General features: G+C 48.2%; 1 protein-coding gene across 3 annotated transcripts in view; it reads right to left on the bottom strand.

The window, feature by feature from the left end:
- LOC126548000 (serine/threonine-protein kinase 31-like) overlaps positions 1 to 27,714 on the bottom strand; it is a 322,789-nt gene that overhangs the window by 81,474 nt on the left and 213,601 nt on the right. For all 3 annotated transcript variants that reach the window (XM_050196069.3, XM_050196070.3, XM_050196071.3), the window contains 4 exons: positions 26,687 to 26,812; positions 17,080 to 17,169; positions 1,517 to 1,633; positions 1,158 to 1,421 (listed from right to left, as the gene is read on the bottom strand). In XM_050196069.3, the coding sequence (XP_050052026.1) occupies positions 1,158 to 1,421; positions 1,517 to 1,633; positions 17,080 to 17,169; positions 26,687 to 26,812 (597 nt within the window). The remainder of the gene's footprint in view (positions 1 to 1,157; positions 1,422 to 1,516; positions 1,634 to 17,079; positions 17,170 to 26,686; positions 26,813 to 27,714) is intronic.

The raw sequence follows: 27,714 nt of genomic DNA, 5'->3' as shown, positions 1-27,714 counted from the left end.
GTTTGGGTATGGGCTAGTTGGTATTCCATTGCAAACATGACTTACAGCGCGTAGATGGACAGGGACCAAAAAAACGACAGACAAGTGCTTGTCTTTGTAAATGTTTTTGTCCCTGTCCATGACGCACTGTAAGTGATGTTTGCATTCAAGGTAAGTTTTTTTCTTTTATTCCTAGCTTCGGACTTTTGGGGGTTGGCTTAGAATTGGGGCTAGCTTAGCTTAGAGTAACTACGGTATTGCGAAGTATTTCTAAAGAGGCACCATCAACATCTATGCTAAACAATGTGTGCCTGGATGTTATCCAAGGCCTCTTTTTGATTCAAAAGTCTCTTTGGGTAAGCTCTCTGTGCCACATTAGTATGTAGGATACAGAACTGCAGGACAAATGGCACAAGCAACAAAACTGCACAGCGGCCGCACATTGAAATTTTTGCTAAAAAGAAACAACAAAAGCGTGAAAACAGCGTTGGAGGACCAATGGCATCAGCTATATCGATGACTATGGCCACTCTTGTCAATTTCCAGGATTAGGATGATGATGAAGAAGATAGCTTGCCTTAGGTTTCAGTAGCAAGACAGCATGAACACAATAAACCTTTCGTTCTTATGGATCTTTGGCACTAACTTGGCACAACTTTCCGCTAAAATGGGGTTTTGGAGCAGGATAGCGCAGAAGACTCCTCTTCGCGCAATATGGCGCAAGTGCCACAGTGGTTTCACCAACAAAAAAGTGAAGGGACTACCATAAAAAAAGACCGTGCTTGTCACTTTCTTCTTTTTTAAATGCTAAAGGCATATCACACCATAAAGATCTGACATAAGGACAAACAATAAACCAAAACTACATTGATGCGCTAAACTGTTTTCTTCAAACAATACGGCAGTGCCTACTTGATTTGTTGTCATCTGCACAGAGGCACTTGTTCACAATGCGAGGCCCCACACTGCTCTACTATACACTTAGCATCATAAACATAACAAACCACCGACACATGGCACTAAGGTTACCAGCATCCAATGCACACTTCACATTGGTGCAGCCAATTTGGTCAATATTTCGAGTAAGATTATGTACAGACAATTCTTTGCTAAGAATATTACAAAATATTAAAGTAGCAAAATTTGTGCTGAAGAGTGACAAGTTAAGCACACTTTACCTCAATATCCTCCAGGTCAGCCAAACGATGTCGCAAAGCAGATTTCAGTTTACGCAGCTTGCGCTGCAGCTGGCAGGCTTCCATGGCTTTGTATTCGCAATCTCTAGAGTCATGCTGTGAACTATCCAAGCCAAGTTCTTGAAGCAGGCTGCTATAGCGATCTTGTGCAAGAACAGCATCAGATGCCTGATTTAGTGTTTCTTGAAGTTCTGCCACCAGCTGCTGAACCAGAACGCCAAGATGCCCACAATTGGCAGAGGATATCTGAAGTAACCAAACATAGACAATAAACATATATGGAACTTATCTAGAAAACTAACAGAACAATGCTTATGACTTCTAAAGAGCTGTATACATACCAGATTACATGCAGACACCTCTGCCTGGAGACAGTGCTCAAGGTCCTCCACACATCCATCTATGCAACTAACAGAGAACTGCTTTCCACCAGATTCAGCCTTAGCACATAGAAGGGCCTGTGGAAAAATGTTTGGTCTGTGTTACTGACAAAAAATACCACGCAATGCAATTTCACATTTCTTCAGCCAGGTTACTCCATAAAACACATCAACTTCCTGCTACGTAGTACTGCAGAACCCAAGATAAAGCATCAAGCAAAGGTTGACAGCTGAAGACTGTGTCTCAAGCAAGAGAACTCTTTACCACTGAAAAGTCTTAGTGGAGGGAATACATAATCCAATACAATCAAATGTCACTTTGTTTCAGTTAAACACTACACCTCTAACCAGTGAAATACAAAGATCTGATCTGATCTGTGAATGGCTTACCACTACATATAAGTGGCAATATAGTAGAACCTCGTTGATACATTCCCGTTGCGTACGTTTTCCCGGCGCCAACATTCACAATTGAGATCACTACAAATGACCCAATTTAGTTACGGTTATTGTTTACTCGTTCATACATTCCCAGAAAACACTATCCTTCGGCACCGACACTCAGTACGTCGCCAAAATGCGGTTGTATGATAGGTTTTCCGGCCGCTAGATCCCATGTATACAAGAAAATACGCGAGGTATGCACGATTGAGACCAGTATATAGCTGCCTGCCACAACAGCTTCACCGCAATACTCGCCTGCCCATCTCACATGAAAACGCTGGTACGCACTTAGTTTCATTTCGGCAACTCAAATCTTCTCCGAAATCATTGCACGCGGCATTCAAAGCTATCACCGCCAATCCTATTGCGATAAGCATGTTCGCCTATCGGTTTCACAGCGCATAGTGCCGTCGGAAGCGTAGCGCACACTTTTAATAGCCGACAACTGAAACGCACCGCTGTTCCCTGCTGCAGACTGCGATTGTATATGTTCTCCGGCTGCTAGCTCCCCTGTGAACAAGAAAAGGCACGAAACACGCGTGATCGAGAACAGTATATAGCCGCCCCTCTCATGTGAAAACGACCGCACGCATAATATGACTGCATAATATATATATGACTGCATAATATATATATGACTGCATAATATATAGAACAGTTACAAATACTAGCTGTTCTAATTAAGACTCACTTCAGGAGGATATTAACTGTTCACAGCAATGGTGCATCTGTTCGCTAATGAAGCTTAATCCAAAAAAATTCAACCTAATGTTATTTTCTCATCGGTGCAATGCATTCTTACAAATACACAACTCCATTCCCATGCGTGTTGCTCACCTTTATAAATACCTAGGTTTCACGATCTCTAACGACTGATCCTGGCGTCCACACATTCCTAACGTCATTTATTCTACTGATAAATCGCTTGGGTTTTTAAAATGTCATCCAAAACGGAACTCCAGAAACTAGTTAAACTACTAACCTAGCAGTATCAGATTAAAATTGGAATGTGTGGCTGCCATATCGAATCTACACCAAACATATCTCATCAAAAGTGTGCCCCAGTGCCCCTTCAGGGACTAATGAAACTTCAAGGTCTAAGGGGGGATGCAGGTCTTAAAAACCGAAAATCGCGAAAAAAAAAAAAAAAAGATTTTTTGGAATTACTTGCTTCGGCATCTGTAATGCCTAATCTACACCGTATCAAAATGATTTGCCCTGAACCGCATACGATTATTTTGTCGGAGCGGACTTTGAGAAACGACCCCAAAATCATGCAGAAAGACCGGTGTTCACGGAGCTACAGTAAAACCACGTCATAACGAGACAGGATATAATGAACTAATGGATATAACGAAGCAATAGTGATTCTCCATGAAATTCCGATAGATGCTCATTCATTGAAAACCTCGTTTTAACGAAGCCAAAATTTCCTCTCAATGGGTATAACGAACCTTTTTTGGCACCCGTTCTTGCGTTTTGCAGCGCTGTCATACCTCGCCATAACCAGCTCCGTAGCCGGGGCCAGCGCACTGCTCTAGCTGCGCGCACTCCTCGCGCTATCTCTCTTGCACAGAGCAAGCCTTGCAATCTTCACTCCTCCTCGAATGCCACCTATGTGCGGCGGCAATCAGAGCGCCGGCTTGGTGGCAGCTGATCTCAATGATGTGCTGCTGCACCAGCCGAAACGCACAGCCACCGCCGTTCCCCACTGCGTGTGCCCCTTCCCCCCTCCTCTCCTCCGTGGCGGCGACCGTGCGGTGTTCTCCGGTTTCCAAAGTGCCCGCTCCGTATTAGCGGATCACGGTGCATGCTTCCCAAGCCGAAACACAAAGTCACCTTCAGTTGACTCGCTAGCAGCATCAGTCAGTCGCTGCCATCTCTTCGCTGCACAACATTTCTATGCGCCTACGCGCTGCCTCCTGCAACCTCCCAATAAGCGAGACAGCTGCACCAAGCTACGCTCTGTTTGAGGTGGCTGGTACGAAATGTTCTGCGCCAGACGGATTGTCTGAGGCTCGCAGATGGTTTATATTATAATCTAATCCATCTGCCTATATAAGTAGTTTATTCTCAGCCAGTTCTTTCTGAGCCATGAACGAGGCAACTGGTGAAAGTCCGTCTGCCGCTGCTGCTAAACGAGCTGCCCGAGCAGAGGCCCAGCCCCGTCACCGCCAGAATCCAGAGGTGCGCTACTGTCATATATAAGAGGCATGCAGTGAAAAAAGAAAGGAAGAGGACAATGTCTGCGGATCCGTCCGAACGGCACAAGCCCTCGAGGCGCATGACCCGAGCTGTGATCGGAAGAGAAGTGGCGCTGAGCTGGCATTATCGACGTGGCTCTGGGCCAAGAAGGTTGGAGCGTCAGCATTGTATTGGCGACAGGAGCCATGGAGGTTTGGTCAAGCCCGTGACGCTGACGATCCAGGGTGTGGCCATCAACCTCGGCGACGTTCGAGCGAGGCTCCTTGGACCTGCTGCAGCCTCTCACGGCGGTGCCGAGCACTCCAGGAAGGATCCCGCTTCAGAGGCAGACCAGCACGTCCGATAGTCCCTGGGGCATCTCGTCGGCACTCGAAAAAGTAGCGGCGACACCCGGCGTTAGGCCTAGCCAGGGAGGCCAGAGTGGAACGTCACCAACAGAGTTCGGGACACCGACATCTGAGACGGACAAGCGGGCCGGCCGATACCAAGGCAGCAAAGCTTGCGGAGTCGGCAGGAGCACCGGCTATGACCAAGAGCTGACACACCTCAGACTTGGAGATACGTGCGACGACAAAACTTTGTAAGAGCATTCTTTTTTGTCAGTGTCGCAGCCATAAGCTAGGGTTGCCGGACCTTCACCTAGAAGGCGCTAGGGACCGACACGGCCGGCAATTAGGACATATTTAGTCACCGTAAAGTAGGTGACAAACGTGCCGATGTCTCTTTATGGTGTTTCATTTCTTAGGAATGTTATTTGGAGTTAACCGAGTTTTGAGTGTGTTTTATTTTGGGTTTGTTTTGAGTAAAATCTGTTTGCTGTGCTCACCTGCGTCTGCCAACTCCATCTCTCAGAACATCCGTGACAGCTACGCCAAATGAGGCATTGGTGCAGCATGTCTAGCATATATCCATCTTTTTCTCCGACCACAAAGCTACCTTCATGACAATCAAGAACAGCGAGCGGAGTGTTTCTTGAAGAAGTAATGAATAAAAATTTGTAACTGTACATACGTCTTGCCCGAATTATTTGCCTCACTATATAGAAAACCGAAACAGCTAAGAGCTGAACTCAAATTTCGCATTAGGAAGTTTACGTACCATATTTATTCGAATCTAGGCTGATAGTCTTTTTCAAATAATCCTATTCCAAACTGTAGGGTCGGCTTAGATTCGGGGATTTTAAAAAACGCGTCAGTTTTTCATTGAAACTGCTAAATATGGTGCATAGCTAGCGCCATCTAGAAAAGTCAGTATCGCAGCCACTACTAGCCATGCCAGTAGCCAAGTGTACACAAGCGAGGTCACCGTTTTGACCTGTGTCGTATCGGCCGTATCGATGTGAGGCGCAGTGTTATTGCGATGGCACCAAGCAGGAGATGCCACTACAGTGCCGCTTTCAAGCGAAAAGTTGTGATAGCTGCAGAGGCATCGTCGAACCTTCAGGCCGGGCGGGACTTCGGCGTCGACGAGAAAAATGTCCATCATTGGAGGGGACAACGACAGCAGCTTTTTGCGTGCGCCGCAACGAGGATGGCATTAGGCAGACCAAAGAAAGGTGCCGGCCTTCATGGCAGGAAAACGTGCGTCACCACGATTCTTCAAAGGCAAACGAAAGCTCCAAGTGAGTTATCTGTCCAACCGTAAGGCTTGGATGACAAGAGAAATTTTAGCACAATGGCAGTGGGAGTGGGACGAGAGGCTGGGCAAGCTTAACTGGAAAATATGCCTCGTGCTGGACAACTGTGTGGCCCACCACACTGCCGCTGTGCTCAAAAACATCGAGCTATGCTTCTTGCTGCCGAGCTGCACTGCAGTTGTGCAACCCCTCGACCAAGGAGTTATCATGAACTTTAAGTCGGGCTACCACAAGCATGTGATCGACCGGATTCTGTTCAATTTGAGCATGAAGTGCGAGTCCACAATCAACTTGTACATGGCGATCGAGATGCTACAGGCTGCTTGGATGGCTGTACTGGCAAGCACGATCGCCAATTGCTTTTGGTATGCCTCATTTGGTGTCAGCAGCGGCGGTTACAGCGAAGATCTCTGTGCTGCCACCAATGAGAGTGCCGCGGGCGACCAAGCCCCTAGCATCGTGGGACGCTCTCCTTGACGCCTTCTGCACGTACGCCAGTGCCGATGCTGACGCAGTGACGGCGGAAGAGCTAACGGAAGCGTCAATTTTGCGCGCAGTGACGGGGGTGCTTAATGACGACAATGACGAATGTGTCGATGACAGCCCGGAGCCTAATATTGGCAAACCCGACTTACCGACTCCCGCAAAAGCGCTGGATGCGGCCGACTTGCTGCATTGCTTCTTCGACGCTCACGATGATGGCGACGAAGGATTCAAAATAGTGGCTGCAGCTGAAAAAGCCACCATTAACCTGAAGAAGATGCAGCAAAAATCTATCAAAGGCTTTCTTTCTGCGAAGTGAGCCGCCAGCTGGTGTGCTGTTGATCGATCAGTGATGAGCCATTTGGCGTGAATAAAGTAGCAATTCCTTGCTGTCTTTTTTTTTCGCTTGTTGTTTTTCCATGCGATGGCCATTTTCTTTTTCGCATCGCGGGCTGCTGTGAGATTTGGTGGTGGAGTTTTCTATTGTTATAACCGATAGTTTTTATAACCGGGTTGCATGAAAAAAATCAAAATGGGGGCATGGCAGAGCTGTTGTGAGAAAACTATAACGGCGGGCAGGCCAGTGCCCTTCACCACCACCTTCCTCCATCCGGCTGCTGATTGTGTTCACTAGTTAACTGCTTCCTGGGCGCTCCTCCGATCGCGTTGAACAAGCCGCAGCGTTCGGCGTTAAAGAATGGCACTGCTATAACAACTGCAAAGAGGTGTCACGGGTGGCAAGAGATATCCAAGTACTGTACCGCCGAGGCATCCCTTTGGTGGCCCCAAAAGGGGCCTTTTAAAAATTGCGAGAACGCTGCCGTGGCAGCCTGTCGGCTTGAGACATCCAGAAGAAATGGTGAGGTGAGATAACCACAAGCATCTCGATACATACTTCTCACTGGCTTGAACTGTACGTCCCACAGCCTTGCATGCTTTACGTGAAGCTTGCCAACATTCTTCTCCAAGGCATCCAGGTGCTCCATGTTGTGCAGCGGAAGGTTCCTCGTGAAAACAAAACCCAGGAGCGAGTGAATCATCTGCCGCGCCTCCTGTGAAGACAACGTTGAGGCAGCCTGCCTTACTGCATCATCCCTGCCGTCACCGTCGCATCACTGCTACCGTCGTCGCTGTTGCTATATGATGCAAACACATTCGCGACAAACGCATCATCACGTCATCGCTGCCGTCGCCCCGTCAATATCTGATCCAAGCACATTCATGACAATTGCATCATTGCTGCTGTTGTCGCAGTCGCTATCTGATGCAAGCACATTCGCGAAGATAGCATCATTGCGTCATCGTTGCCGTTGTTGCATCGCTTTCTGATGCAAGCGCGTTTGCATCGATCACGTCATCGCTGCCGTCGCTGTCTGATGCAAGCACGGTTGTGACGATCGCCTCATCGGTTAGCAGCACTTAGTTTCCAAATCTACAGCCGTGCGCATTTTTTTCACCGGCAACGTCGTACATTGCTTACATTGCTAATGATAGGCCATCTTCCGTTTCGGCGGTGAGAAGCCGTGTGGCCAGGAATGATTGTGACGCGAACAATGAAGACCAACGAGAGTGACTAAACTGTTTGCAGATCGCTGAATGAGGAGCCAGCGAGCAACATGCGAGGAACCCAGGCCCCGAACACTCTCAAGTTCAACAAATGGCCACAGAGGATGAAAAAAATCGACCGCGCGGCGCTGCTAAAGAAACAGGCATAGTACACCAATTAAAAAGGTTCCCCCGTGAGCGCATTATCTCCCGCTAGAGGCGCAGTAGTAAGTGCAATTTCAACCTAATATCTTTCTTCGAGAATAAACGAAGCGTTATTACATGACAAAGAGTACAAAATTGTCATTCCTAATTTTACATTGTACTCTTTAATACCAAATTTGTCGTTTTTTACCATTTTAAACGCAAAATAGCGTTCAGCATCATCGACCTCCCACGTGACCTCTGGCCTAGATTTAAAATTTTTACCGGTATGTTTGCTGCACGGCCGGTACGGATTCTTTGGTTCGTACATCAGTTGGTTATTTTGTGCTAAAACCAGTTTATTGCGCTTCGATATCTCACGTTATTTAACTTGGGGTGTAAGCCCGAAAGCTAGGTTTCAGTCGTGAGCCATATGGAACACGTCTGCATCGCAATGGGAGCCGGGTCCTGCTGTGACTGGGGACAGCAATACCGGTGAGTCGTTTAACATCGCTGCGTAATATATTCATCTAGTTAACTTACAGACGGAGGCAAGTTAACGAACTAGATGCTGCATTACGTATGGGCAGTCAGGACCCTCCGTAGCTGTTTCCGAAATAAGCTTTCAGTTACGAGGCCATCATTATACACACATTCAAGAAAGAGAAAGCGATATCGGAACGCGCGTCACATTTTTCATCTCATTGTAGCCGTAGCCATGGGTGACTAAGTAGCCTTATCCATATATATTTTATTTTTTCGAGTCCGCCGGAGACTTCTTTCGTTCACAGAACTGAATAACCCTTTGATAAATTGAAGCTAAAGTACTGAATTCAATGTATTAAACAGTTGCACGCATGATAACTCACCCATGTTTCGTACCTGTGGGTTCCAAATGTTCTTGCTTTTCAGGTTGGTTTACCTCAGGACATTTATTTTTGCAGTAGTGACGCGGTGCATCACATTCATGCAGAAAATGCATCATTTCTAATAGCTTCATGTCTTTCATCTATTTGCTTGTGAAACCAGCAGTGTGATCTCTTCTAGAGTATAAACGAGTGCACAAATGTTCTCATTTGTGATCTTAATAATACTTAAGCTGTTGGCATGCATTGTAGTTAGGCAGGCATCAATTTTACGGAGAGTAACAATATTTATTTACCATGCTGCTTAAGAACCCTAGAACAAACAGTGTACATTTGCATGTGTTCTGTAGTCACAAACCATTACAATGTATATGTCACACCTTTTCGCATTTTATATTGCAATATTGTGCTTATCCCACTTTTGATGCAGTCAAAATTTCTGTTCCAGGCATGCAGTAATGAGGACGGCACCAGTATAAAGCAACACACTCCAAGCACTAAACGGAAGCTGCTGCCTGTTACAACAAGGTCATTGTGTGGACTTTGGCTGCTACTACAAGGTAAACAACACCTGGTTAAGAAATAAATATGCATGATCTATGCTGTATTGGCTTGCTGCAGCCGCGAGCAAATTATGCTTGTGGGCCTTCATCGGCCGTGATGTGGCGTGAACGGAGACCAGCACACGTGATTACATGGTCCGAAGTGTATGAAGTTGATAGCCACATAGGTGGAAAGGCCTGCAAAAGTGGCTGCAAAATGGTGATGCCCATATTGAGAATGTGGGGCACTAAGTATACACATTAGCGGCCCCTGAAAGAACAAAAATAAATGTGCAGGTTCGAAAGGATGTAACGCTAAAATGCCAGGTAGTCCATGCCGCTGTGTTGGTTGCAGCAGCAGATGCCTTGCATCACCTGATTGCTTCGCAAGGCAAGTTACGGCAACTGTCGATGCAAACAGGTGGTGCACTGCCCAATTTGCTTGCGCTACTGATTGTCGCTTGTTACCAGATCGCCATGTGCGACGACGAAAGTGAGCAGTTTATAAGCTCGCGTTAATGGTTTCAGCGCATCTCAACATGCAAATTTTATTTCTGCTCTTGTACGAGAAGGTGCACTGCTTTCCTTGTGCCAACAAAGTCGCTCGTCCTGTTCACTCACTTGTGGCTTGCTTGTATGGGTGTCAGTAGAGGCTCTTTAGTCTCCTGGCGATTAAAACGCGGCAGCTGAGACATGCCGCAAAGCCAACAAGGCGAGCACAGCGCGTACACAGCGTACGCCACCGGTAAAAAGCAGCCATATGAAATATTGCACTAAACAAAAAAAAGGCATTTACGCTTCCTGTTTAAGTAGCGCCATCTGTCGGGCCCTTGCTAAGTTCCATGCGTTGCCACTTCTTATTTTCGAACACGGAGGAAGGAAACTCAGGAGAGGCCCTGACGTCACTCTTTATGAAGCTGAAGTGAAGCCGGAAGTTGGCGTTGTTCATGGCGTTGCTCCGCCTATCGGGCCACCTCTCCTCTCTTGTTTACATCTCTCGCGAAACCACGCCGCGCGGCACACAACCAGGCTGCTCGGACGCGCGCGCTCCGTAGCAACACTAAACAATCGTTGGCACGTTAGCATGATTCCGCCAAAGAAGGCAAAATTTCCCGTGGATATTCCTTCGTCTGTTGCCGTTGCTGTGGCGCGGTACATTGCGTACAGTGTTGCATGCGCGCTCATTTTACGAACTTTAGTTCCTCCTGTCCCACCTGGCCACAGCAACATCTGGTAGAGCACGGTCCAGATAACGCAGCGCAACAAAACACGGAGACCAATGCAAACCCGCCCACACGGCACCTTTGCCACGGTACGAAACCTAGGGAGCAACACGTGTGAGCGCACGGAACCATAACAAAGCCGCCAATGTGGCCCGAAAGGCGTGGCCGCTACAGCAAAGAAAAAAAAAACATCAGCAAAGAAAGGAGAACCTACTACGTCATTTCCTCCTCACTTTTCTCCTAGCGCACGGAGAGGGTAGGGCCTCTCGTCAGTTTCCTTCCTCCATGTTTTCGAACCACTGTGGAAGGTACAGTTTCCCTTCTCTAAAGTTGGTTCTTTATTCTATGAGGACCCTGCAAGCAGTGCAGTTGAAACTTGTGTTTCAGAGGGTGGGGTGGCGTAGAGCTGTAGGCGCAGCTCATTTGTGTTCGGAGGGGGGGAAGGGCGACGGGAGAGAGGCGCACGAGGATGACTAGAAAATAAGCATGTGGCGCCTGTTGGAGCAGCTGCCCATCGTGCAGCGGCTCGAATTGCTTTTCTTTTTTCTTTTCAAGGATTTCGCATATTACTATGGTTCGGCTCGAACACCCAGCAGCCAAACTTCATCGTTATAACCGATAATGCGACATCGGGGCATTGTATTAAGCAGGTTATTTCACCATGGAAAATGTACAAAAGTTGACAGTGGAGCAGTGTCTCACTGTTGTAACCGATATATTTTTAAAACCGGTACCGTTATAAGTGGGTTTGACTGTATATATTAATTATTATTATCCGGATTTGAAGCTTGAAATTTATATTTTCCCAGTTTTTTTTTTCTAGTTTATTGGTTTGTTTTTCTCAAGTATGTATACCTTTTTTAATGTCTCAAATGTTGGCATCAGCACTGTGTCCCTTCTACTCATTCAATTATCGTCATTCTTTTTCCCCTGAATGCAGGCGAGTCAGCGAGTGCACAAAAACTATGATATAGTGTCTTAGGCACGTTGTAAGAAGAACAGGTGATCCGATGACGTGGGGGCCACAAGGGAGAAACACATCTCATTAATGGTTGTGTTTCACGTCTGCACTGCCGCACGGCAGCACACGTAAGGAGGCTGAAAAGGCGGGAAATTTGGAAGGGTAAATAACTATAACTGCACATAAAATGTGTTGAAAGAAATAAAAACAAATTTATTTAGCGCGTCTTTCATTCATTATAATCCTCCAAGTTCCTCAGGCGCCGTAATAGACAATAATGTCTCCAACATTGAGGTCGCGTCCCATGTTCTAGCAGATGGCGTTTGACAAAGCCCGGAAGCACTCGCGGAAAAGCAGTGTGGGCAGACATTCTCTTCTTTTTTTGCCATGTTTGCTTTACCGTTGAGCAATCAGTCATCCTTGTCCTCGGTAGACGCTTAATAATGGAAATAATGGAAAAGGACAAATAAGCAGAATTGCAAGAGAGGCAAGAAGAGAGATTTGCCGTTTGAGAGGAGACGTTGCCTGGCAGAGACGGATCGAACCAGACTATGGGCAAGAAGTGTTTCGTTAAAAACTGCAAAAACGAATATGACCCGTGTAAAGACAAAGTACCGAGGTTCAGTGTCCTTAAAGAGAAGAGTTGACTGCAAGCATGGCGGGATGCCATACAGTGTGAAGACTGCGTCCCGCAACAAGGCGACTATATGTGCGAAAAGCACTTTGACCCAGTGTATGTGACAAAAACATGGACGGCAGTGCACAGTGGAGTTGTTTTAGCCAGCACGACCCGAAGAGCTTCTCTAGGTAGAGAGGCTGTGCTGAGTAATTTTCCTGCTTCTTCACATTTCACTTTCAAAGAACGGTGTTCCGTGACAACTGAGGCTTGCGAAGCACTTCCGAAAGAAGAAGCAATAGGCAGAAAATACAAATTAAAAGGAAGAAAAAGAAAGCAAAATGTAGTAAATCACAGGTTACAGGAGTTAGCAACAGATTTGCCAATAGAAGGTGGCCAGAACCAGATTAGCACTGCCAACACAAGAACGATGAAGAATGATGAAGAATGCCACAGGGATATCTCTATCCTACCTCAATGAACTTCCTTTCTCTTGGCTTGCAGGTTGATTCCATATTGGTTTTCTGTTGCCTCGTGAATTTTGAATTTAAAAAAAAAAAAAAACACGATCAGCGTCTTCTGTCATGAACATTTTAGTAAGGAGCATGATTCATAAGAAGCAAGCAGCCTTTGCATTGGTGCTTTAAGAACTCCACTATTCACGGAGCCCGTATGTAAAATGCACAATATTTCATTTTCGTTTGAGTATACACAACAATGATAGTACAGACCACTGCATTATGCAAAAGCACTTATACACACGCAGGAGAACATCGTACAACAAAAATGAGGACTGTGAGCACTGCGTTTAGCAAAATATTCGTTTTTGATTAAAAAATGCAGCAAGCGTTGCAGCAATGTCAACTAACTCTATAAGCTTTCGGGAAATTAATACAGTAACCTCAATATGAGAGCGCTAACACTTACACGCACTCTGAAAAATTCAGGCTGAAACGCGTGCGCTCGGGGCATGTCAGCCTCCAGTGCCCGGCCTCCTAACCAGCCTCCTAGCCGCGTGCACCAACTTGCGGCTCCCCAGCATTAGTGAGACACGCTGCGCGCTGCCGTCGGATCACCTGTTCTTCTTACACCGTGGTCTTAGGACACTGAAATATTTTGAAATCCTGTAGAAATCACCAACGAGAATTCACATTTGTAAAGCTGCATGCAACTTTAGGATTTCGTAACTTTGGCTAAATTACAGATCATCATCATCATCAGCCTGGTTATGCCCACTGCAGGGCAAAGGCCTCTCCCATACTTCTCCAACTACCCCGGTCATGTACTAATTGTGGCCACGTTGTCCCTGCAAACTTCTTTATCTCACCTAACTTTCTGCCGCCCCCTGATATGCAACCCTTCCCTTGGAATTCAGTCCGTAACCCTTAATGACCATCGGTTATCTTCCCTCCTCATTACATTTCCTGCCCATGCCCATGCCCATTTCTTTTTCTTGATTTCAACTAAGATGTCATTAACTCACGTTTGTTCCCTCACCCAATCTGCTCTTTTCTTATCCCTTAATGTTACACCCATCATTCTTCTTTCCATAGCTCGTTGCGTCGTCCTCAATTTAAGTAAAACCCTTTTCGTAAGCCTCCAGGTTTCTGCCCCGTACGTGAGTATTGGTAAGAAACAGCTGTTATAAACTTTTCTCTTGAGGGATAATGGTAACCTGCTGTTCATGGTCTGAGAATGCCTGCCAAACGCACCCCAGCCCATTCTTATTCTTCTGATTATTTCAGTCTCATGATCCGGATCCGCAGTCACTACCTGCCCTAAGTAGATGTATTCCCTTACGACTTCCAGTGCCTCTCTGCCTATTGTAAATTGCTGTTCTCTTGCGAGACTGTTAAACATTACTTTAGTTTTCTGCCGATTAATCTTTGGACCCAGTCTTCTGCTTTGCCTCTCCAGGTCAGTGAGCATGCATTGCAATTGGTCCCCTGAGTTACTAAGCAAGGCAATATCATCAGCGAATCGCAAGTTACTAAGGTATTCTCCATTAACTCTTATCCCCAATTCTTCCCAATCCAGGTCTCTGAATTACAGATACAAACATCCAAGTACTAACTTGCAGTATTTGAACGTCCAGGACCACACCTGCTTACTTTTAGCTATCCTGTCGTAGCACATCTTTTGCAAATCACATGCCAAATTTTTAACACAAGAAAAACTGTAACTACTTTTTTTAATGACTTTAGAAAAAATTTAATTCACATATTTGTAAGCAGCACACAAGATTAGATGTGTCCTGAAGGTTTCGTGTTTCAAGAGCATTGCATGAATACAAAACCAACCAATATTGAGGCTGGTCTTCGGTTTAAGCAGCAGTTCCGTTTAACCCTTTTGCTGTCACGGACGTACCGGTACGTCATCGGGCTTCCCCCCCACAGTGTCACTGGCGTACCGGTACGTTCTCTATCGTGCGTTCAAAATTTCGCACCTGAGCGCAAAGCTGGCGCTCCTAAACTGGCCACGCCATCTGTTGACTCTTCCTACAAGTTCGTATTTTCGCCCCGACCTGTTTTAGTACATGTATTGAAGAGTACGGTGTGACTGCCACGCCCCCCTCTCTTTTTGCTGAGTGGCGCGGTGGCTCCGCGTTCGCTGGATCATGCGTCGCGCGCGTGTGGTTATGGGTTTTAGGGTTGTTCTGCCATCTCCGCCGGTTTGAAGGTTTTTATTTTTCTTCTGTTGGTGCGTCTGCTACGGTGCGTCAAGTTCAGGCGCACGCATCGCCGTTGCCTCTCCGAAAAGAGTGACTCAATTGCTGCTTTCGCTCTCTCGCCGCACCCTCGCTTTCGACTTGCAGCAGTAAACGTAAAGCCCTTCGAACTTTGTTTTAGCCTTTTTCCATCTCCTTCCGTCTTCTTGATCACAAAACGTCGCATTTCTCTCCGTTGTGCTGGCGACTGAAAGCGCATCCTTCCTGCGCGCGGTTACTTTCGAATAGCTGAGGCGCGCAGGACCTTCGTCTGCTCATTGGAGCGGTGGCTCTTCCGATTCAGAATACGAGCCGAGCTCGGATTTGGACTCGGACAGCGACTCATGCGACGAAGAGATGAGTTCCGCATCGTCAGGTTCGGATGTTGAACGGATGTTATAGTCAGGCTGATGATGATGATGATGTTTACCAACAACAGCTGCAGAACACTGAAATGTGCATATTGCATTGACTATGTTATTTGTATACCAATCATAATCAAAAGTAAATTGCTAGGTTCATTCCCTGTTATGCTCGTTCCCTGAAACCAAGCCGACACTGGGGGTGCGTCACGGCCAGAAAGGTCCGACAGCGAAAGGGTTAAGGGATGACGTATGAAAGTGAAAAGTGACTTTCTGGATTTGTTTTTTCGTCAAGTATGTTTGCCTTATGAAAGGTTTGATAAAAATTTTCCTGAGTCGATTTCAGTAAATTTGGTGTTCTTGCGCTCAGCAACACCTGGGCAAGATGCTAGAGCCTAAAGGTTTTCCATATGTTCAATAGACAAAAGAGGTAGTGGCAGTAAAACTTTAAATGCAATTTTTTCAACTTTCTTTTTTTCATGAAGTGCTTTTGCCTTAAGGATGATTTGATAATGTTTGCATCAACTGATTTCAGTGAACTAGGAATCATATTTTTTAGTGATATCACAGCTACACCCTAAAAATTTTTAAATTAAATTATGGGGTTTTACGTGCCAAAACCACTTTCTGATTATGAGGCATGCCGTAGTGGAGGACTCCGGAAATTTTGACTACCTGGGGTTTTTAACGTGCACCTAAATTTAGGTACATGGCTGTTTTCGCATTTCGCCCCCATCAATATGCGGTTGCCGTGGCCGGGATTCGATCCCGCGACCTCATGCTCAGGAGCCCAAAACCATAGCCACTGAGCAACTATGGCGGGTACAGCTACACCCTAAAGCTTTCCGTTGTTTTTTCTTAAAGGTGATAGCTTATTATTTAGATCAAATGTAGGCTAATTACTGCCACACTGTTTTTTCTTCCCAACTTTGGTATTTATTTGTTATTACCACAATTACTTTATTGTTGTTTGCTTAGCTTTAGGATGTGCAGTGGGCCTTTGGAAATGTCTGCATTTTCTTAAACACACTTTATTTTAATGAGAAATTACTAGAAAGGCCCGTAAGAAATGACCCAATTAGGACTATTGTATTCTGTCATATCTTTTCTTCCAAGTAAGATACTGGAAATTGTGGGGAGATCCGGGGGTTCTCCTCCGTACTCTTGGGACAAAGGAACGACAACACAGTAGTGCAAACAATCACAAGGGCATTTATTGCACCTTTCATAGATCAATGCCTGTTAGCCGAGTTGCTATCCCCAAAACATGCCGATGGGCGCGCGACAAATCTAGAAGTCCGACTTACCGCGACCGCATTGCGAGCGAATATGTTCGCCCCATGCTGGATCCCGACGCCTGGTCGTTCGCGTGTACAGTCACGCGAATGGTGGCGCGTTCCAAGGCGGCCACGCGAGGCGGTCTCGCAGAAGCATGGGTCGGCGGCGCGCGGGACGTCCACGCTGTCCCCCGCCCCGCCGGGAAAGAGCCGGGCCTTGTCCCTCGGCGCCCGAGTAACCCCGCCGCGGCGCGACGGTCGCGCCATCTCTCGCACCGCGCTTGTACCACTCCGAGCGCCGCGGGCGCCAGGCCACGCGAGCCGTGCGGGAAAACAGCATATCAGGGGATGCGTGAGAGTCGCGCATCCCCACAAAATCTAAATACCTATCAGCATTCTACAATATATCTGCACACAAAAGTTAAGCAACATGTGTTGAAAAAAAAAAAAAAAAAAAAGAAGGTTTCATGACCCTCATCTCCCCTTACTCAGTCAATCTCACTTTGTTCTTACCTGTTCCAGTTCCTGTAGAACAGTTACGAGACGAGCACGTGCAGCATCAGTCTTCTGCCTTTGCCTCTGGAAGTCTGGCCCTTTTTCCATCTGCGATTGCAGTTGCGAAAAATTTGTGAAGGGCAAGTTTTTCTGAACAGATGTGAACAAGCAAGACACAAACTGCAACATTCCCATATGCAATTTAAGGCACCCCCAATATGACCGTCTATGGAATGATCTTCAGCCCCCTTAATATGTATTTTGATGGGAGGGGAAGGGTTCACACATAAATGGGTCTTTTTTTCCTTGGCCTGTTTGATATGACTATTCTGCTATATTGACTGGTACATTCAACAATTTTGCAATTGGGATGCATTACAAAAGAAATGCAAGCCAGCGACACGGCCTACTAAGATCACCAACTATTGCTGGGATAAAAAAAAATGCACAGCTCACGCTGTCAAAATTTGCACAACACCTGCACCAGCAAATAATATATGTGGCAGCCAGTACAAGCACTTCCCATTTGTGGCAGCAGTAATGAATCATGGCACCAGTTTCTCTTTTCGCTTCTTTTCTTTTAGTTTTGCGTGGTGAAATACGATGCTGTGGCTATATGAAGCTCTGGTTTCTCCTTTCTATGGCAGTACAGTACCAAGATGGTGCCACTGGGTCAATGGAAAGCTGCGTATCCACGTGCCTGATAGAATTTCCCAATTGGGATTTTCATATGGTTTTTGTTGGCAGCATACTAAAAATGTGAATTTTTCTCCACTTCAACTTAGATTGCTTTCTAATATTTCCTACGTGACAAAAGAACACTTAGAAATCGCAGAAAAAAAGGAAAGAATGTAGGTTTTATAAGTCGACAACTCTGATTGCGAAGTTCCCCCTCAAAGGGGTGTACGGCTAATCAGAGCGGTGGGAGGCATACCCCTCGTCGCCCATCGTGGGGAGGAGTCTGAGCAGCCTGTTAGATATGGGGCCGTTTCCTGAGCCTACTTCGAGTTCCCCAGACCACATCGAATTGCACCACAGCTAAGTAAGGAATGAAGAAGCAGATGCCACATTCCAGAGGCGCGCACGTGCAAACAAGTTGAAGGCCCCCACTTCGTACACCGCCGGTGGAGCTATTCAATGCTTGACTCTTCCAGAAAGCGAGGGGATAGCCCGGCACTGTTGCAAGTAAAGTGGGTCCCGAAGCAAGACGGCTGTGATGTACCGGGAAGGCCTGGCAGCGTAGCCCCCATACGCCCATTGTGCCGACGCGTTGCAAGCCAACGAGGCAAGACCGCAGGGAGAAGTAAGACACCGTGAAATTCTGCCCGCCTTGGTCTGCCGTCGCCCCCACCTGGCTATTGTGACGGCGAGTTGTAAGTCAGCAAGGCAAGACCGCAGGGGGACCAACCGGCGACTCTCTTCGCCGGGTATGACACCATCGCACGGGCGCCTACCATTGGCCGAAAATAGCGTCATCTGAGCGGGCTTGCCCATTGGCCGAACGTCGTTTTAAGCCAAGACACCGAAGGGCTTAAAAGACGCAGACCGGGAGCAGCAGGAGAGCATTCCTAGAGCATTCCTGGATTCATCTCTCTCGAACTTCTTGCGACGGGCCGCAGCGTCCGAGTTGTTGCCGGCCCGTAATGACTTTTAAGACTGTTAATATACGCTCACTGTAAATAATGTAAATAAACCTCCCAAGTGTTTCATCTCAAAGTCCTCCTTAACTCCTACAACTGGCGCCAGCGGTGGGATTTCCTCCAACTCCTACAACTGGTGGCAACGGTGGGATTTCCTCCAACTCCTACAAGCCTAACTTTCATATTGTACACTGTGGGGAGCACACACGCCTATCTTCCCCCGCGCCGTCGCGTCGAGAGCCGGCATAGACAGGAGAGAGGCGCACTATGCCCTCTCCCGATTCTCCCTTGCTCTTGCGACGCGCACGCGCCCTTCCTCCCCGACTCGCGGGCAGGTAACTGACGCGAGGGAGACCCTCTCTCTCTGAGGCCTGACCCTTAACCTGCCGGACTGGAGTACCTGCCGCAACCCGTGAGTGACCACGTTTGCCTGACTATCCCGGGCAACGAGGCCAGCCTATTTATTACTATTACAGAGAGGACGTCCCTCTGCCAGTGTTCTTTATTGCCGGTAGCAATAAACGTTCTTACAGTTGACGCCGCTGGTTGCCTTATTCGTTCGAACCCGACATAGCCGTGATTCCCGAGCTACGGGTTGGGGAGTAACACAAAGCGACTGCGTGGGGCTAGATCCAGAGCTCGCCTTCAGCCCTAGCCGCACGCAGAGTGGAACCCCCACATTTGGCGCTACCAACGTGGATTGAATTCGGCAACACGGTGAGTCTTCTGGTGTGTGTTGGCGCTAGGGCTACCCACGTTTCAGCGAACAATGGCGGCTGGCTTGTCTGACCTCTCAGATTTGTTCATGTTGTCAAATGTAGCGACGCAAAGTCAGCAGCCTATTGCTAACGCGGTGGCCGCTGCTGAACAAACCAGCAGCTTTGGTTTTGAGTGTTTCACGCGGAAGAGTCAGGCTGGTGCAAATGCCACGTGGGCAGAGGTTAACCCTAATACGAGGCGTACCACGTCGAGCCCCTCGCCGCATCGCGATGCGGACACAGAGGCACACATGCCACTAAATAACTCGACCCGGACGGCGGAGGCATCCGGCCCTTTGGGCGAGAGTTTGCCGTCGAGCGAGGCAATGCTGCAAAATGCGTTGCAAATCATGCAGAGCTTAGCCGGCACCCTGCAAGGCACAATGCAGGCCTCGTCGCAGAGCGAGCGACCACGGATTAAGGTAGACATGCCTACCTACAGTGGGTACCACGATCGCACGAGTGCAAGTGAGTACCTCGAATGTCTGCTGTATTACCAGCAGGCAACCGGGCTTTCAGACGCCAAACTAGTCGCGCGCGTGATCCCGGTTTCACTGACCGACCAGGCGGCTCAATGGTTCCGACTGACTGGACACCGATGCTGCACAGTAGAAGAGTTCCGCGCGAACTTCTGCGAAGAATTTCTTCCGGCCAATTACGAGTGGCGTTTGAGGAGAGAGCTGGAGCTTCGTACCCAGCATCCGGATGAGTCCCTGCTGGAATATGTTCGAGCGATGGACGAACTTTATCGTCTCGCGAACCCTCTCGCCACCGATGAAGAGAAAGTTGAGTGCGTCACACGGCAGGCGCACCCCACTTTCGTGGCCTATTTCAGAGGGCGTAGGTTTAGAGACCTAGACGAACTCGCCGCCGAGGCGAAGCGCAACCAGGGATACATTCTCGCGGCGCGAGCATACCGTCCGCCTCCACCCGCGGCACTGTCACTCGAGCCTCGCTGATCGTGGAACGGCGGCGCGATCACTTCCCACTCGTCTAGAGTCGACGCGTCGGCATCGTTCGCGGAGCAGCAGGTCCAACGTAGTTGGGAATTATCAGACTGCGCTTTGGACCCGTACGCCTACGTGCTGAGAACAGCACCGACTAATGCCGCACTCAGCGCGCCGCGACAGGAACGAGAGGTCGATGCGAGACTGGAGGAGCGGCACACGCCGAACGCAGTTCAAGGAAGCTACGGCGGGCCGGAGTGGAGCGACGGCCGCACAGGCCACCGAGGCTTCAGCGGCCGCTGCTACCAATGCGGCCGACCAGGGCACATCGCCCGTGACTGCGGCCGCACGCCGGGCCGAGGCCGAGCGCGTGGTTTGGGAAACGGGCGAGGCCACCGGTGATCCACCTTGGGTCCCATGCGGCGATGTTGAACATAGCCGGTGGTGGCGAGTTACTTGCGCCTTCGGCTTGTCGCGTAGGAGGTGTTGCGGACTCGCAGGCACCGTTCATCGAGCTAACGATAGCCCGAAGGAAATTCGTTGCATTATTGAAAACCGGAGCAAGCGCTTCATTATTTGGTGACGAGGTGTTGCATCATCTCCGCGAGAACAATATCCGCTTGAGAGATAATGACACCACCTTCCGACTTGCTTCTGGCACAGCAAGCGGTGCAGCTAGGTTAGTGATCCGTTGGGAGAAACGCGTCAGGCGACAACGCCTCGTACATCTCCCGGGTTTATCAGTGCCTGTTATTTTGGGTCGAGACTTTCTCGTCAAGTTGGGCATTGTAACAGACATCGGCAACGGAGGTTACCGAGAGAACGGAACGGGTGCTTTAAAGCTTTTCGCAAAAGCGCCCGTGGCAGCGAAGACACGCCAGTCGCCGGGCGCGGCGCGAGTAGGCCACACCCGACCACAACCAAGCGAGCGAACCGTAATCGGCGCAGGCGAGGAGTAATGCACCCGCTTTTGTCAGAGGTCAATATGCCGGAGAGAAAACGGGCACGACTGTCGTCGCTGTTGTATGAATACGACGCGATTTTCACTGACCGTCCGGCGGGCCGCACTACGCTAGTCAGGCACAGGATATACACGGGTGAAGCTGCGTCATGGAAATGTAATCCTCGGCCGATTAGCTTGACTAAGCAGAAAGCACTTGATAGCGCCTTAGACGAACTAATTGACACAGGCGTGGTGGAAAGGTCGAACAGCCCATGGGGCTTACCGGTAGTTCTAGTCCCGAAGAAGGACGATACCTATCGCCTTTGTGTAGACTACCGCAGGTTGAATGAGGTTACGAAGAAGGATGCGCACCCTCTACCCTCCGTTTCCTATTTAGTGTCTAACCTAGGCAGGGCGAAGTACTTTACGACGCTCGATGCTAGTCGTGGATACTTTCAGGTCGAAATGGACGAGTGTGACAAAGAGAAAACGGCTTTCACTTGTCACCGGGGGCTCTTTCAATTTAAGAGAATGTCTTTTGGTTTGGTCGGAGCTCCCGCTACTTATCAAAAGTTGATGGACCGAGTGCTAGGAGACGCGAAGTGGCAACATGCCCTAACATATCTGGACGACATAGTGGTTTATTCGAAAACATTCGAGGAGCACTTGCGCCACTTGAGAGACATCCTAGACAGGCCGAGTTCCGCGGGTATCACGCTGAACCCGAACAAAGCTCAGATAGCTACGAGCAGAATAGCGCAGTTGGGATTCACGCTGGACAACGGCCGCATCCTGCCGAGTGAGGATAAGCTCGAGGCTATACTGAGGTACCCGTCGCCGAAAGATATCGGCGAACTTAGGCGCTTTCTGGGATTGGTGAACTTTTATCGCCAATTCATTCCAGACTGCGCGGCAGTGCAAGCGCCTTTGACGAAGCTCTTTAGGAAAGACGGAGCTCTTGAGGAAAGCGCCAGTGGCAGCGAAGACACGCCAGTCTCCGGGCGCGGCGCGAGTGGGCCACACCCAACCACAACCAAGCGAGCGAACCGTAATCGGCGCAGGCGAGGAGAGAGACACGATGGCACACTCGGTGGACTTGGGGTCAAGAGCAGGAGGCGGGACTGCGTGGCCTCACGAAGGTGCTCGCTGACACGGCCGAATTGCAGCTGCCCGATTTGAATAGGGAGTTTGTGATTCAAACAGACGCAGGCGACCTAGGCTTAGGTGCAGTCTTGCTTCAGGAGCACGGAGGCAATCTCCAACCGGTTGCGTTCGCGAGTCGTTCATTGACGCCGGCAGAAAGGAACTACTCGGTGACAGAGAAGGAGTGCCTCGTGATAGTTTTCGCTCTGCGAAAGTTCGACTATTACGTCGATGGAGTGGCATTCAAGATTGAGACTGACCACATGGCTCTCACTTGGTTGAGGCGCTTGAGCGAGCCGAGTGGCCGCCTGGCGCGTTGGGCACTGCTGCTGCAGCGTTACGACTTCATCGTGCACTACCGCAAAGGAAGAAGCAATGCCCCAGCTGACGCACTTTCGCGAGCGCTAGTCCGAGACGATGGAGAAATCGAAGTCGTAGCCCGAGTAAGGGACGCGGAATAACCGTTGATCCTGGGCGAGAGCGTGAACCACGTAGATGCGGTCGGTTCTGCAGGAGTTGTCTTCAGCAGAGAGGAGCTGTTCGAGGCTCAGTAGAAGGATCCGTTTTGTCGAAAAGTGCTCGACGAGCTCCGGGAGCAGGGTGGCCGCAGCCGCCGCACACATGGAGGCAGCTGGTATTGCTGTCGGTGCTAAGCGCTCGGGAACAGTTGGTAATGCTGTGAGCGCGCTGGATTCTTATCTGCTGAATTTCGACGGCGTCCTGCTCAGGTATATTCCCACCGAGGACGACACAAGTGAGGCGTTTAAGGTGGTGATACCGCGCGCGTTGCGAGGAGCACTGCTACGCTACTTTCATGACTACTCGTGCATCGCTGGGCACGTGAGCGGCCCCAAGACTTACGTTAAGTTGTGTCGCCTCGCCACCTGGCCAGGCATGAAACGGGACGTGATGCGCTACGCCCGCTCATGTCATGTGTGCCAAAGCGTGAAGCCCCGAGGTGGACGACCACCCGGCCTCATGCGGACGGTATCAAACTTTACCTTGAATAAATGAAAATTTATTTACACTTAGGCTACGTTCCCACTTAGGAAACGGCAAGTGGGTGGAAAGGCCAAAGCAGGCGGAAAACCTTTTCTGCGCATGTCCAAGATGTTTACATTTGTTTCGCCACTGCAGCGGAAACCACTGCTGCTTTCCCCTCCATCTAGTGTGCATATATTATGCGAAGCACATTAACGTAGGTTTCGGGCCTTCGCGCGACGCCCGGCGGTGGCCACCATTGACCCTGAAGTGGGGTCACGTGACATGACGTCACGTGATGACGTCACACAGGCTGCAGATGGGGCCTCATATCGCGCCGTCGGTCGCCTCCCGGCGGTGGCACACCATTGACCTTCAAGTGACCTTCAAGTAGGTCACGTGACATGACGTCACGTGATGACGTCACACCGGCTGCAGATGGGGCCTCATATCGCGCCGTCGGTCGCCTCCCGACGGTGGCCACCATTGACCTTCAAGTGACCTTCAAGTGACCTTCAAGTAGGTCACGTGACATGACGTCACGTGATGACGTCACACCGGCTGCAGATGGGGCCTCATATCGCGCCGTCGGACGTCGCCCGACAGAGGCCTCCACGCTTCGGTTCGCGCCGTCGCGCGCGACGCGGCGCCACCATCGCTGCATCACGTGATATGTGATGTCACGCGAGGGATGAAGCGGCGCGCGCCCGCCGTCGCGTCAGTCTCTGTGCCGCAACCGCGCCAGCGTCTTTGCGCCGGGACTCAGTGGGGAAACAGTTTAGACTTGGTGTTGTGTAGAAATGCTCAAAGACAATACAGAATAAGTGACGTGCAAACCAAGAGTCATGCATTTACGGACCATAAGAGTGTGTTTGTCGGGCTGCAAAGAATAAAGTACGACGATTAACCTAAAACCACGTCTCCGTTACTTAGCCCCATCCACACTGAGGCAGCTGCTTAACATGCTTCGCATCCACTGGGCTTAACCTTGATAAGCCTCCAATTTTTTTGTCTGCGTGGTGACGCTCTTCATTGCGCCATTTCAAATGGCATGGTCACTCATTGACCTATCAGTCATTAAAAGCTGTCATTTTGCGCAACTGCTTGTATCGTCCTTTCATCTACCATGAAAGAGGAAGAAGACAGTTAAGCAGAATGGCTTTCCGCTTCGCCATGCAAAAAAAATTGGTCTGAGACCGACTGGACTCGCCACCTGGTTTTCCGCCCATTTTGCCACCTAGACAGGTGGCTTTTGTCAAGTTTGTGCCGCTTCTGCCTGTTCCGAGACCAAATGTGAACATAGCCTTAATGTCCAGTGATGTCACTCTCAGCACTTTATCACTGCCTAAAGACCACACTATCACATCCTCTGTATGGTCCTTTATGCGTTTAATTATCTGCATTTATCAAAATACTCTGTAATGTTTCCAAATGAGATAGTGGTCCACACCTAGGCTAACCACCTTGCTAGTTCATTCTGCAGTGCATGCAATTCTCTGGAACGTAAAAAACAACTTGCTGCCGCTAGCTTATCATGTAAAATATGTTTTCTTTTATGAGAGTTCGTAACCAAAGACTGAAAGCAGTGTAATGTCATCGTCGTGCTGAAAGTTACTTGAAGCAAGAGCCCCTCTAGTGTTCTTTCACCACCAGAAGACTCAACAGAATGTTAAGAGACCAATGAAACTTTTTTGCAAACAGAATGAACTTTTTGTAAAGCTTTACACATTTGTAAATTTGTTACACGAGCCAAAATTAATAAACTTCCCAGAAAATGTGGGGTAGTTGGCAGGTATGCATTTATGCCCTTGTCATAGGGAGTGATTAGAAGCTGTGATGTCTGAAGATATTCAGGACTAGCAAGTGCATTTGCTCAACAATCATATTTTACAATAAATGTGAAAAAGAAGTAATGTCTAAAAAATTTAAAGGATAAACGGGGCAGCCTTCTGAGAGAAATTACAGGCTTCCTTCTGCATGTACTATAGTATTCACTATGAACTGCAACATGCAAGCTGTGGCTGGAGCACTCTTTCGGTCAATCTGGTGGTGCTAGCATGCCAATTACTCAAGAAAAATGTGGAGACGGTTTCACCATTCTAGGAAGGCACCTAATACTTAACTTTCTGGTATAAGGTAAAATTATTCACTGTTTTTATTCCAAATCTGCCATTAGCCCTTTGTGATAGGCGTAAACCCAGATTGAAATAGTTTCACTTTATACAGGCTCTGGGGACACAGATGCCAGCCCGCTGCAGCGCGCACCTCCCCAATATCTAGTCTGTTCGCAACACCCTCAGCCTACTTTTCGCTGTTTTGCGTCTCGGCTATAGGGTGCACCGTGCCACTCAGCCCACTCAACCATATTCATATACCCTCTAAATACAGCTTCCCTGGCCGTTCCGACACCAGCGCAATGACAGCTGGGAGCTGCTGCGAGTGTGCTGACCACTTGCCGGAAGCGTCGAAAAGTCATGTTAGAAATGGGAAAATTACGAAAAACTATGCCGGAGGCGGCACTGCGCGGTGAGGATTGTGAACGGCTGCGCTCCTTTTTGGGAAAAAATCTGCTCGCCGTTCGCAGCCACTGCGGAGCACACATGCTGAAGCCGTTCTGGTGCAGTGTGGCACAATTTCGGCATATTTTCTGTGTTTAGCACAGTTTGGCGCAGGAGTCCCACCCCTGGTAACATCGTTTTTCCTGCTCATCTTGCATTAAATTTGTGGTTTTATTTATTATTATTATTTTTAAATTTCCCGTGGCTGGAAGGTTGCCCCTCATATGTATGCCATCACAGTCGTGTTACATTTAAGTAAATATGGTATATTATCTTGTTTTTGTATGGGGACATGTCTGCAAGTTCCCAATTTAGAGGTGCACTGCGTATTAAGCAAAATGAACATACTTTTATGCTAAAGTGACATTATTGGTGAATTAACTTGAACATAAACTTACATATATTTTATTTTGAGCTTCAAATTATCCAAATTAACTTTAGAAGCTTCCCGGTTGTGTTATTATAAGTCACTAATCCTCAATATTCATTCAGAGATCTTTCTTTCTGGGAACAATAGCATTATGTTATATAAGAGTAAATGACTAAACACTAATTAGTCATTAGGTATTGTGACCTTTTAAGCTTCATGCATCAGGTTTAGTTCATTTCTCTTTAGGGTATTATTAAAAGAAACAACTATAAATATTCCTCTCACCTTCAGTTTGGCAATGCTTTGGCTTAGTTCATCAAAGGTCAAAGGAACAGCTGCAATGTCCAATGGGGCACCTCCAGAAACCTCCAGTAGCTCACCATAGGCCCGTTTTAGCTCAGTTAAGGCAGCCTGGAGGAGAGGGGAAAAAAATTAAACCACTAGCCATAGTGCTCTCAACAGAAAAAGCCACTCTAAACTTCAAGTGAAGTTTTATAATTAATGTCAGTTAACACCATAATTAATGCCGTACAGCAATGCTACACATCCTCCACATACACTGACTAAATCAAAATGAACTCGGAGATAGTTGCAAAATGACATAGTGTGAAGCACTCGAAAGTCTTAAAAACCCATCATTCACAGATGTGGGTAAAAAATCTAGAGGGGACAGGAAAGACCAGAAAGACAATATGTATAGCAATAAAGCAAATATAGAAACCTGTCCAAAAAATAAATGTAGGAGCATAACCTGAAATTAAGACAAAAATGTAGAGCTTCACACTAGCATGATGATTACATAGCGGGAAGAAAAAAAAAAGGACAAAGGAAAAAAAAAGTGACCAACAAAAGATTTTATGAAGCAGGGTGCCACCAGTGGAAATCCTGGCACAACAATCGACTTGACGTAGCGTGAGGGTCATGTAGGTGCAGCTGCTATGTCAGCCACGTCGTAACTAAAAGGCAGCGGGCTGATAACGAAATTCTAAGGCAAAGTTTTGTTTGCCTACTTTCCCAGGTACCTGCCATGGTTGCTCAGTGGCTATGGTGTTGGGCTACTGAACACGAGGGCGCAGGATCGAATCCTGGCCACGGCGGCCGCATTCCGATGGGGGTAACATGCAAAAACACCCATGTACTTAGATTTAGGTGCACGTTAAAGAACCACAGATGGTCGAAATTTCCGGAGTCCTCGACTACGGGGTGCTTCATAATCAGAAAGTGGTTTTGGCACGTAAAACCCCATAATTCATATTTTTTACTTTCCCAGGTTTGGTGTGGCTGCTTGGCTGATGGGTCGATCACTATCTTAC

The sequence above is a fragment of the Dermacentor andersoni genome, chromosome 1, assembly GCF_023375885.2.
Source record: "Dermacentor andersoni chromosome 1, qqDerAnde1_hic_scaffold, whole genome shotgun sequence".
NCBI classification, from domain to species: Eukaryota; Metazoa; Arthropoda; class Arachnida; order Ixodida; family Ixodidae; genus Dermacentor; species Dermacentor andersoni.
This window is presented reverse-complemented; position numbering and strand designations above follow the sequence as displayed.